The sequence below is a fragment of the Salmo trutta genome, chromosome 18 (assembly GCF_901001165.1).
Source record: "Salmo trutta chromosome 18, fSalTru1.1, whole genome shotgun sequence".
NCBI lineage: Eukaryota > Metazoa > Chordata > Actinopteri > Salmoniformes > Salmonidae > Salmo > Salmo trutta.
In genome coordinates, this window is record NC_042974.1 from 12326136 (window position 1) to 12338405 (window position 12270).

At 44.1% G+C, this 12270-nt stretch overlaps 1 protein-coding gene across 6 annotated transcripts in view; it reads right to left on the reverse strand.

Moving 5' to 3' along the window:
• Nucleotides 1-2182: 2182 nt before the first annotated feature.
• LOC115152836 (brefeldin A-inhibited guanine nucleotide-exchange protein 3-like) overlaps nt 2183-12270 on the reverse strand; it is a 46366-nt gene continuing 36278 nt past the window's right edge. For 4 of the 6 annotated variants that reach the window (XM_029697699.1, XM_029697701.1, XM_029697700.1 and 1 more), the window contains exons 30-34: nt 5827-5958; nt 5072-5202; nt 4743-4751; nt 3198-4434; nt 2183-3043 (exon numbers count right to left, since the gene is read on the reverse strand). In XM_029697699.1, coding sequence (XP_029553559.1) covers nt 2852-3043; nt 3198-4434; nt 4743-4751; nt 5072-5202; nt 5827-5958 — 1701 coding nt within the window. In that variant the 3' untranslated portion in view covers nt 2183-2851. The remainder of the gene's footprint in view (nt 3044-3197; nt 4435-4742; nt 4752-5071; nt 5203-5826; nt 5959-12270) is intronic. The other 2 variants (XM_029697703.1, XM_029697702.1) reach the window with 1 other exon arrangement.

A 12270-nucleotide genomic window follows, 5' to 3' on the forward strand; every position in this document is an offset into this window, starting at 1 on the left:
GAACTGGGAAGGGCATAGCCACTGGAACGATGGGGATCCCTAAACGATGGGGGAATGATCTGTCTATAAAAATCCCAGCCGTGCCTGAATTGGCGAACGCCTTATGCTGGGAATGCGGGGAAAACCCAGGAAAAGTAACAAACAAAAACATGTGTGCAACAGAGGGCTCTGGGTGAGAATGGTGCCTTCTCACCTGGGGTGAAGCCAGAGTGCCCTGCCTGTGTCGTGATTGGGTAATCATCATGTTTGGGTGTCACATTATCTAAGGACGTCCGTTTCCAGACAGGCCAGGTCCGAGCAGAGTTCCAGCCCAAACTGTTGTTGAGGTTTGAGATTGTGAACGAAACCTCATCCTGCCAGTTTCCTTTACATTATGTGTTGGGTTGTTTATCAACAGCTCTCAATGAGGATCAGCATGTGTGGATTTACTTTCTGATCCCACTGGACAGTGATGAGTAAGACTCATTAACCTAGTTGATGAGAGCATCTCAGGCGTGCTTAGATACAGTATGATTTTTGGCTGTATTTCTAATGGATGGATTAAGGCAGTGGTATAGTGGAGGGTAAATGCAAGTAAACCACCTTTTGCAGAAAGATCCATTGAAAGCATAGGGAGTAACATTTGTAAAGCTAGCTGTAACCAATCATTTCATATGACACAGTTAATCCAGTCAAATAACAAACATCTAAAAATATATACTCTCAATGTAATTAGCATATTTTCAGTTGTAAAGCATTGATAATATGTAGTTAATAATTGGGGTATACAATAAACAGCTACAGTGCCTTCCAAACGTATTCAAACCCCTTGACTTTTTCCACGTTGTTTTACAGCCTTTCATTTACAATGGATTGAATTGAGATTGTTTCCCTGGCCTACATACAATACCCCATGTCAGTGGACTTATGTTCTTAGACATTTTCACAAAAAGCTGAAATGTCTTGAGTCAGTGAGTTTTCAACCCTTTTGTTATGGCACACTTATATAAGTTCAGGAGTACAAATGTGCTTAACAAGTCACATACTACGTTGAATGGACTCACTTTGTGCAATAACTGCTTAACATTATTTTTTATTGACTACCTCATCTCTGTACACCACATATACAGATTATTGTAAGGTCCCTCAGTCGAGCAATGAATTTCAAACACAGATTCAACCGCACCCATTGGTAGATGGGTAAAAATAAAAACAGACATTGAATATTCCTTTGAGCATGGGGAAGTTATTTTGGATGGTGTATCAAGACACACTGTCAGTACAAAGATACAGGCGTCCAGCATTGTAGTTACTCCACAATACTAACCTAAATGACAGTGAAAAGGAAGCGTGTACAGAAGGCAAATATTTAAAAACATGCATCCTCTTTGCAATAAGGCACTAAAGTAAAACTGCAAAAAATGTGGCAAAGAAACAATCTTTATGTCCTGAATAACAAGTGTTATTCTTGGGGCCAATCCAACACATCACTGAGTACCACTCTCCATATTTTCAAGCATGGTGGTGGCTGCATCCTGTTATGGGTATGCTTGTCATCGGCAAGGACCAGTGAGTTTTTTAGGATGAAAATAAACAGAATAGTGCTAAGCACAGGCAAAATCCTGGAGGAAAACCTGGTTCAGTCTGCTTTCCAACAAACACTGGGTGACAAATCCACCTTTCAGCAGGACATTAACCTAAAACACAAGACCAAATATACACTGGAGTTGCTTTCCAAGACGACATTGAATGTTCCTGACTGGCCTAGTTACAGTTGACTTAAATCACTTGAATCCACGGCAAGACTTAAAAATGGCTGTCTAGCAATGACCGCAATGAGCTTGAAGAATTAAAAAAAAAAATGTGCCAATATTGTACAATCCAGGTTTGGAAAGCTCTTAGAGACTTACCCAGAAATACTCACAGCTGTAATTGCTGCCAAAGGTGATTCTAACATGCATTGTGTGTGAATACTTATGTAAATGAGATTTCTGTACTTAATTTTCAATACATTTGCAAACATTTCTAATAACATGTTTTCACTTCGTCATTATGGGGTGTTGTGTGTTGATGGGTGAGAAAATATATTTAATCAATTTTGAATTCAGGCTGTAACACAACATGTGGACTAAGTCAAGAGGTATGATTACTTTCTGAAGACACTGTACTTCAGCAAATTTAAATACATGACAATTACATTTTGTCAGAAAGTAAAAGTCTAACTTTCATTTCATTCATGAGTGACAGCGTTAAAGTAAACCTAGCAAAGTGTGACACTGTATATTACAATCAAACTCAATGACTTCCCATATATTACAATCAAACTCAATGACTTCCCATATATTACAATCAAACTCAATGACTTCCCATACATTACAATCAAACTGAATGACTTCCCATACATTACAATCAAACTGAATGACTTCCCATACATTACAATCAAACTGAATGACTTCCCATACATTACAATCAAACTGAATGACTTCCCATACATTACAATCAAACTGAATGACTTCCCATACATTACAATCAAACTGAATGACTTCCCATACATTACAATCAAACTCAATGACTTCCCATACATTACAATCAAACTCAATGACTTCCCATACATTACAATCAAACTGAATGACTTCCCATATATTACAATCAAACTGAATGACTTCCCATATATTACAATCAAACTGAATGACTTCCCATACATTACAATCAAACTCAATGACTTGCCATATATTACAATCAAACTGAATGACTTCCCATATATTACAATCAAACTGAATGCGGCTGAAAGTGACAACGCAGATTCTCATTGGCTGAGCCTGAGTAACCCCTATAAAACACTGCCATCTCATCTAAGGCAGGCGGGTAACCCTCACATTGTGATGTCATACATTCTCCCTACACGACTCAGCCACTCTCGCACCGCCTGGCGCACTTGGAGGTCAGTCACGTGACAGGTCAGCTGACTAATGCAGGGGAACATGGCGGGCTGCAGGGCCACGAAGCTAGGGTCTGGGAGGAGCTGGATCTGAGTCAGGATAGTCAGAACCATGTTGGTCCACACCTAGAGAGAGATAATTACTCTTACATTTCAGTGCAACATGTGTTTATTCAATAATGAAAAGAAGAAAACTGGATTAATCAAAAACAAAAAGTATTTTCTGTTATCACCCCCATGACCATAGACTGAGTGATGCTTCTCCTGCATGTGGTCCTACCTGTATCTGAGCCTCTGAGTCTCTGAGGGAGACGTTATGGGAGCTGGCTGTAGAACTGGAACTGGAGCGGGATCTGATGATTTCCTGCCTCAGCACCTCTGGCCCGGCACTGAACGAGTGTCTCATGGGCCCCGGGTTCAACAGCTGCTGGGGCCTCTGTGGGACGGAGGACTCTGGGCCCCTCATGGTCCCTGCCTCGCCCCTCTTCTCTCCCCCCTTGGTCTCCTTCACGAAAGTAGTATGGTGCTGCTGCTGCTTCCTCTTCTTGTACTCCATCATCAGCTTTGTGATGGTCTTGTCGGTGGCGATGGTGTATAGCTTGTTCCCAGCACTCTCCCACCACTCCTTCTTGTGGCCCGCTGGGTCTGTCCTCTCCCCTCTGAGGTGTTGCAGGTTTTCCATGCAGTAGCCAGCAGTAGGGCTGTGGGTGTCCTCCAACGGCGTCTCCACCAGGTGGGAGCGCACGTCGTCGTCTGAGGGTGTTCCCCGGCTGGAAAGGCCTCCCATTGAGGGCGTGGGAGTCTCGGGGGTGGATGGGAAGAGGGGGTCTCCCCGGAGGACAGGCACTGCCTCATCCAACAGGTTCTCCTGGTCCAGGTGAATCTGGATGTAGTTGTTGCAGAGGTCCATGCAGAGCTTGTGCAGCCGCTTGACCAGCCAGGCCCAGTCTGCACTGGGGACCGGCTGGATGCTGAGTGAGGGGATGGTGGCCCTCCACTTACGCTTCTCCTTCCCCCGCGGGGGGCTCACCTGGGCCGTCTCCTCAAAGATGTCCTCGTCCTCAGAAGAGCACTGCTGGGAGGAGTCGGAGCTGCCCTCGTCCTCCTCGTACAGGATCTTCTTCACCAGCTCAGCAGTGATGCTCTCCTGGTTGGTGAGCGTGGCACACAGCAGGGCCTGGAAGTAGATGTTGAAGCTCATGGCAGACTGGCGGTACAGGTTGGCAGCGCCACACACCCCAGACACCTTCATCAGCAGGTACTTGAGGCCCGGGCGTGCGTCGAAGTCCCGGGCTGTGCGGTAGGAGTCCAGCAGCAGGTCGAAGATGATGGCCAGGTTCTGCATGGAGATGTAGCGTAAGAAACCAGCTTGTCTGGGGTCAGATACTGGGGTGGTCTTCTTCTGGGCCTCAGCATTACCAGGGTGCTTCACAAACTCCTCCAGCAGGATGTCATACAGGTTCTGGAGCAGCACTTGGTGGGAGAGTAAGCTAACCACTATAGTTCTGAAAGGAATCCTGTGGGCAGATGGAGAAAAGGGTTGTTAAAGCCATTGATGGAAACAGATGCCTATATTACCAATACCGTAGCTCTGGTTGTCAGAAATACGAACAATGTAATGGGAATTGAGCTTCAACAGTACATTTCTACAACGGAAGTCTTCATCTGTACAGTAGCTATGTCATCCGATAAAAGATGTTGACAGAATATAATTATTTTTACGGTCCATGACATTGAAACATCAGGTAATGAACTCAGAAAGGTGGGTGTAAATGCTGCTCCCAGTAAACCAGAATTATGGCATGGATCATCAAAGTGCTCTTACCCTATTTTTCTGCAGCAAGTCCAGCACAAGAGAGAGATCAGAGGCATGTAAGGAGGGAATGAGTCTGAATATGCTACACTTCAAAATCGACATTCTGAACAGTATGAGTAAAGGCTGTGAACCCAGACATGAAATGTAACAGAACAGTATGAATCGACTAGAATAGAGCAACAGTTTAAAGTTGACGATGTACTGTAAATAACAGGTTGAACACACAATATATCAACTTTACTACGTTTTTGCAGTGCTTGTACCTGGTGTAAATGTTTAGTAAATCTGTCCCACTGACTAAAGCCACCAGACTAGCTATGTGATTAAAAGTTGCCAACCTTTTCTGAGTGTGACCATTGGATTGCTGGTCTGATGGGAGCTCGATGATGAGCACACAGGACTGGGCATGCTCAAAGCCTTCCTTGTTGTTGGGGGTTTTAGGGGAGCACTGGGTGTCCAGCATAAACACCTAAAGACAGTAGGAAGTTAGGAGACAGCAGGAATTCACGTTCAACCGCTATATAGTCATACAGTACAGAAGATTTGAGATATAATACAAGATATTTGAAATGTCTAATAACAGCTATTATAACAGCTATATTGATGAATAGTATGTATTTGACCCAGGTTTGATTGTAGACTGCCACACATTTACATATGTCACATCAACATGCATGTCGCCGGCTGCGTTTAGACAGGCAGCCCAATTCTGATCTTTCTTTCACTAATTGGTATTTTGACCAATCAGATCAGCTCTGAAAAATATCTGATGTGATTGGTCAAAAGACCAATTAGTAGAAAAAATATGAGAATGGGGCTGCCTGTGTCAACGCAGCTGCCTAGGCCTGGATTAAATCTGGACCACGGAAGATCTGCGTAATAGCGTGATTGACATTTAAAAGGTCATTTCCGATTGAGCCGACATATGCAGTCTCTGCAAATAAGGAAACATTGCCTTTAAATAGTGCATAGCCAAAAAGGGGTGAATGAATCTCGCTCCAAGTGTGTAAGTTCCATCACATCTACATGTATATACAGGAGTGTTGCATGTACAGGAGTGTTGCATGTACAGGAGTGTATGGTGGAGGGTCACCTGCTGGGCCATGGCTCTAATTCTCCAGTACTCTGCCTCAGCAGAGGGGGAGTGGGACGGGGCGGCCACCTTAACCTCACAGGCGTCCCCAGAGGAGCTGGCTGAACCACTACGGAAACACACCAGCAGATTCTACACAGACACACAATACAACAAATGTATTCTAGTACTCTGACATGTACAGTCATGGCTAAAATTTTGAGAATGACACAAATATTAATTTTCACAAAGTCTGCTGCCTCAGTTTGTATGATGGCAATTTGCATATACTCCAGAATGTTATGAAGAGTGATCAGATGAATTGCAATTAATTGCAAAGTCCCTCTTTGCCATGCAAATGAACTGAATCCCCCAAAAAACATTTCCACTGCATTTCAGCCCTGCCACAAAAGGACCAGCTGACATCATGTCAGTGATTCTCTCGGTAACACAGGTGTGAGTGTTGACAAGGACAAGGCTGGAGATCACTCTGTCATGCTGATTGAGTTCAAATAACAGACTGGAAGCTTCAAAAGGAGGGTGGTGCTTGGAATCATTGTTCTTCTTCTGTCAATCATGGTTAACTGCAAGGAAACACATGCCGTCATCATTACTTTGCACAAAAAGGGCTTCACAGACAAGGATATTGCTGCCAGTAAGATTGCACCTAAATCAACCATTTATCAGATCATCAAGAACTTCAAGGAGAGCGGTTCAATTGTTGTGAAGAAGGCTTCAGGGTGCCCAAGAAAGTCCAGCAAGCGCCAGGACCATCTCCTAAAGTTGATTCAGCTGCGGGATCGGGGCACCACCAGTATAGAGCTTGCTCAGGAATGGCAGCAGGCAGGTGTGAGTGCATCTGCGCACACACAGTGAGGCGAAGACTTTTGGAGGATGGCCTGGTGTCAAGAAGGGCAGCAAAGAAGCCACTTCTCTCCAGGAAAAACATCAGGGACAGACTGATATTCTGCAAAAGGTACAGGGATTGGACTGCTGAGGACTGGGGTAAAGTCATTTTCTCTGATGAATCCCCTTTCTGATTGTTTGGGGAATCCGGGAAAAAGCTTGTCTGGAGAAGACAAGGTGAGCGCTACCATCAGTCCTGTGTCATGCCAACAGTAAAACATCCTGAGACCATTCATGTGCTTCTCAGTCAAGGGAGTGGGCTCACTCACAATTTTGCCTAAGAACACAGCCATGAATAAAGAATGGTACCAACACATCCTCCGAGAGCAACTTCTCCCAACCATCCAGTAACAGTTTGGTGATGAACAATGCCTTTTCCAGCATGATGGAGCACCTTGCCATAAGGCAAAAGTGATAACTACGTGGCTCGGGGAACAAAACATTGATATTTTGGGTCCATGGCCAGGAAACTCCCCAGACCTTAATCCCATTGAGAACTTGGTCAATCCTCAAGAGGCGGGTGGACAAACAAAAACCCACACATTCTGACAAACTCCAAGCATTGATTATGCAAGAATGGGCTGCAATCAGTCAGAAGTGGCCCAGAAGTTAATTGACAGCATGCCAGGGCAGATAGCAGAGGTCTTGAAAAAGAAGAGTCAACACTGCAAATATTGACTCTTTGCATCAACTTCATGTAATTGTCAATAAAAGCGTTTGACACTTATGAAATGCTTGTAATTATACTTCAGTATTCCATAGTAACATCTGACAAATATATCTAGACACTGAAGCAGCAAACATTGTGGAAATTAATATTTGTGTCATTCTCAAACCTTTTGGCCACGACAGTATGCTGAAGCTGTACAGTCTGGAGCACAAGGTTACATAAAATGTGATCAAGTCAACATGATCTAGAACACACAGCACACTGACGGAACCATGCCTATCAGACACATGGAACTTCATACAGTGGTCCCAGTCATCAACAGCTGAGAGAGTGAAAGTACACACACACACCTAGGATATTTTGTATCTAAAAAGAAAGTAATGAATGACAGTAATCCCAACATACAGTACTGTAACAAAATCTACAAATATAGTAATGCATGACAGTAATCCCAACATACAGTACTGTAAATAAGAATAAAAAATGATAGTAAGTGGACATTTACTTTTACTACACTCTTAAAAATAAATTGGAACCAAATAAGGTTATTGAGTGTGATGCCATAGGGGAACCATTTTAAGGTTTCTGAAGAACCATAAATGGGACGGTTCTTTGAAGAACCATAAAAAAATCTAAACCCAGAAATGTTTCGTCCCTCCAGGACCGGAATTTAAATTGCCCTGTTATACGGTTTTAAGCCTTATTTGCACATTTCACAGGGTGCCTTTCGAGTGAGCTTTAGAGTTACCACCCATGACTGTATTTGCCAGTGACGGAGACATGGTTGTTACATTCATTCATTGTCAGTCATGTGGCCTTCACTAAGTGAATATGTTGTCACTAAAATGTAACTATTTAAGACAATACATTCAGTGCATTTGGAAAGTATCCAGATCCCTTGACTTTCCCACATTTTGTTACGTTATAGCCTTATTCTAAAATGAATTAAATAGTTTGTTTTCCTCATTAATCTACACACAATACCCAATAATGACTAAGCAAAAACTGGTTTTAAGACATTTTTGCAAATGTATAAAAAAAAATCTAAAATAATATACATTTTCATAAGTATTCAGACCCTTTACTCAGTACCTTGTTGAAGCACCATTGGCAGCGATTACAGCCTTGAGTCTTCTTGGGTATGACGCTAGAAGCTTGGCACACCTGTTACTTCTCTGCAGATCCTCTTAAACTCTGTCAGGTTGGATGGGGATTGTCGCTGCACAGCTATTTTCAGGTCTCTCAGAGCTGTTCGATCGGGTTCAAGTCCGGGCTCTGGCTGGGCCTCTCAAGGACATTTAGAGACTTATCCCGAACCCATTCCTGCGCTGTCTTGGCTGTGTGCTTAGGGTTGTTGTCCTGTTGGAAGGGGAACCTTTGCCCTAGTCGGAGGTCCTGAGCGCTCTGGAGCAGGTTTTCATCAAGGATCTCTCTGTACTTTGCTCCGTTCATCTTTCCCTCGACCCTGACTAGTCTTCCAGTCCCTGCCGCCTAAAAACATCCCCACAGTATGATGCTGCCACCACCATGCTTCACCGTAGGGATGGTGCCAGGTTTCCTCCAGATGTGACACTTGGCATTCAGGCCAAAGAGTTCAATCTTGGTTTCATCAGACCAGATAAAGGATTCTCAATGAGAAACAAGATTAAGTGCCTTTTGGCCAACTCCAAGCGGGCTGTCATGTGCCTTTTACTGAGGAGTGGATTCTGTCTGGCCACTCTACCATAAAGGCCTGATGGTGGAGTGCTGCAGAGATGGTTGTCCTTCTGGAAGGTTCTCCCATCTCCACAGAGGAACTTTGGATCTCTGTAAGAGTGATCATCGGGGTCTTGTTCACCTCCCTGACCAAGGCCCTTCTCCCCCAATTGCTCAGTTTGGCTGGGTGGCCAGCTCTAGGAAGAGTCTTGGTGGTTTCAAACTTCTTCCATTTAAGAATGATGGAAGCCACTGTGTTCTTGTCGACCTTCAATGCTTCATAAATGTTTTGGTACCCTTCCCCAGATCTGTGCCTTGACACAATCCTGTCTCGGAGCTCTACGGACAATTCCTTCGACCTCATGGCTTGGTTTTTGCTTTGACAAACTGTCAACTGTGGGACCTTATATAGAAGTGTGTGCCTTTCCAAATCAAATCATGCGCCGAATACAACAGGTGTAGACCTTACTGTGAAATGCTTACTTACAAGCCGTTAACCAACAATGCAGTTCAAGAAATAGAGATTAGTATATTTAATAAATATTTTCTTAAGTAAAAAATAAATAACATAGATAATCAAAAAGTAACAAGAAAATTACATAAGGAGGTACCGGGTCAGTGTGAAGGGGTACAGGTTAGTTGTAAATAGTCTGGGTGGCCATTTGAGTAATTGTTCAGCAGTCTTATGGCTTGGGGGTAGAAGTTGTTAAGGAGCCTTTTGGTCCTAGACTTGGCGCTCCGGTACTGCTTGCCGTGCGGTAGCAGAGAGAACAGTCTATGACTTGGGTGACTGGAGCCTTGACAATGTTTTGGGCCTTCCTCTGACACCGCCTAGTATATAGGTCCTAGATGTCAGGAAGCTTGGCCCCAGTTGCCATACCAGGCGGTGATGCAACTGGTCAGGATGCTCTCGATGGTGCAGCTGTAGAACTTGTAGGATCTGGGGACCCATGCCAAATATTTTTGATCAGTCTCCTGATCTGGAGGTGTTGTCGTGCCCTCTTCACAACTGTCTTGGTGTGTTTGGACCATGATAGTTTGTTGGTGATTTGGACCCGTTTGGCCCTCCTTTTCCTATAGTCCATGATCAGCTCCTTTGTCTTGCTCACATTGAGGGAGATGTTGTTGTCCTGGCATCACACTGCCAGGTCTCTGACCTCCTCCCTATAGGCTGTCTCTCACCTAGGGGCGGCCCGTCAGGAAGTCCAGGATCTAGTTGCAGAGGGAGGTGTTTAGTCCCAGGGTCCTTAGCTTATTGATGAGCTTTGAGGGCACTATGGTGTTGAATGCTAAGCTGTAGTCAATTAATAGCATTCTCACAAAGGTGTTCCTTTTGTCCAGGTAAGAAAGGGCAGTGTGAAGTGCGATTGAGATTGCGTCATCTGTGGATCTGTTGGGGCGGTTTGCGAATTGGGGTTTCTGGCACGATGGTGTTGATGTGAGCAATGTCCAGGCTTTCAAAGCACTTCATGGCTACCGACGTGAGTGCTACGAGGCTGTAATAATTTAGGCAGGTTACCTTAGTGTTCTTGGGCACAGGCACCATTGTGGTCTGTTTGAAACATGTAGGTCTTAGGAGAGGAGAGGTTGAAAATGTCAGTGAAGACACTTGCCAGTTGGTCCGCGCATGCTTTGAGTACATGTCCTGGTATTCCGTCTGGCCCCGCGGCTTCGTGAATGTTTTTGCTCACATCGGCTACGGAACGTGATAACACAGTCGTCTGGAACAGCTGGTGCTCTCATGAATGCTTCAGTGTTGCGTGCCTCGAAGCAAGCATAAAAGGCATTTAGCTCGTCTGGTAGGCTCACGCCACTGGGCAGCTCGTGGCTGGGTTTCCCTTTGTAATCCGTAATAGTTTTCAAGCCCTGCCACATCCGACGAGCTTCAGAGCCGGTGTAGTAGGATTCAATCTTGGTCCTGTATTGACTCTTTGCCTGTTTGATGGTTCGTCTGAGGGATATGTGGTTGGGATATGTACGTACGGTCACTGTGGGGACGACGTCGTCGATGCACTTATTGATGAAGCCGGTGACTGAGGTGGTATACTCCTCAATGCCATTGGAGGAATCCCAGAACATATTCCCGTCTGTGCTAGCAAAATAGTCCTGTAGTGTAGCATCTGCATCATCTGAGTCTCTGTGTGTGGGGTAAAGGTGGTCTAGAGTTTTTTTCCGTCTGGTTGCTCATGTGACATATTGGTAGAAATTAGGTCAAATGGATTTAAGTTTGCCGTCATTAATGTCCCTGGCCACTAAAAGTGTCGCTTCTGGATGAGCATTTTCTTGTTTGCTTATGGCCTTATACAGCTCGTTGAGTGCGGTCTTAGTGCCAGCATCGGTTTGTGGTGGTAAATAGATGGCAATGAATAATATTTATGAGAACTCCTTTGGCAGATAGTGTGGTCTACAGCTTATAATGAGGTATTCTACCTCAAGCGAGCAATACCTCGAGACTTCTTTAATATTAGACTTCGCGCACCAGCAGTTATTGACAAAAAGACACACACCCCCACCCCTCGTCTTACCAGACGTAGCTGCTCTGTCCTGCCGATGCACGGAGAAACCAGCCAGCTCTATATTATCCGTGTCGTTGTTTAGCCATGTCTGGTGAAACATAAGATATTACAGTTTTTAATGTCCTGTTTGGTAGGATATTCTTAAATCGTAGAACGTCCAGTTTGTTTTCCAATGATTACACGTTGGCCAATAATACGGAAGGTAGTGTTCTCACAAGGCACCCGACCTCCTCCCCCCTTTTCTCCGTCTTTTCTTCACGCGGATGACGGGGATTTGGGCCTTGTCTCGACAAAGCAGTATATCCTTCGCGTCAGACTCATTAAGATTTTTTTCTTTATGTTCTGATGTCCAGAAGCTCTTTTCGGTCATAAGAGACGGTATCAGCAACATTACGTACAAAATGAGTTACAAACAATACTAAAAAACAAAACAAATAGCACAGTTGGTTAGGAGCCCGTAAAATGGCAGCCATCCCCTCTGGCGCCATTATCATTCAAAAAAATATTAAATATATTATTATGAGTCTCATAGAAAAGGGTCTAAATACTTATGTAAATAAAGTAATTCTGTTTTTAATACATTTGCAAAAATGTATTCGAAACCTGTTTTCACTTTGTCATTATGGGGGTATTGTGCGAAGCTTGATGAGGAAAACATTTCATTTAATCCATTTTAGA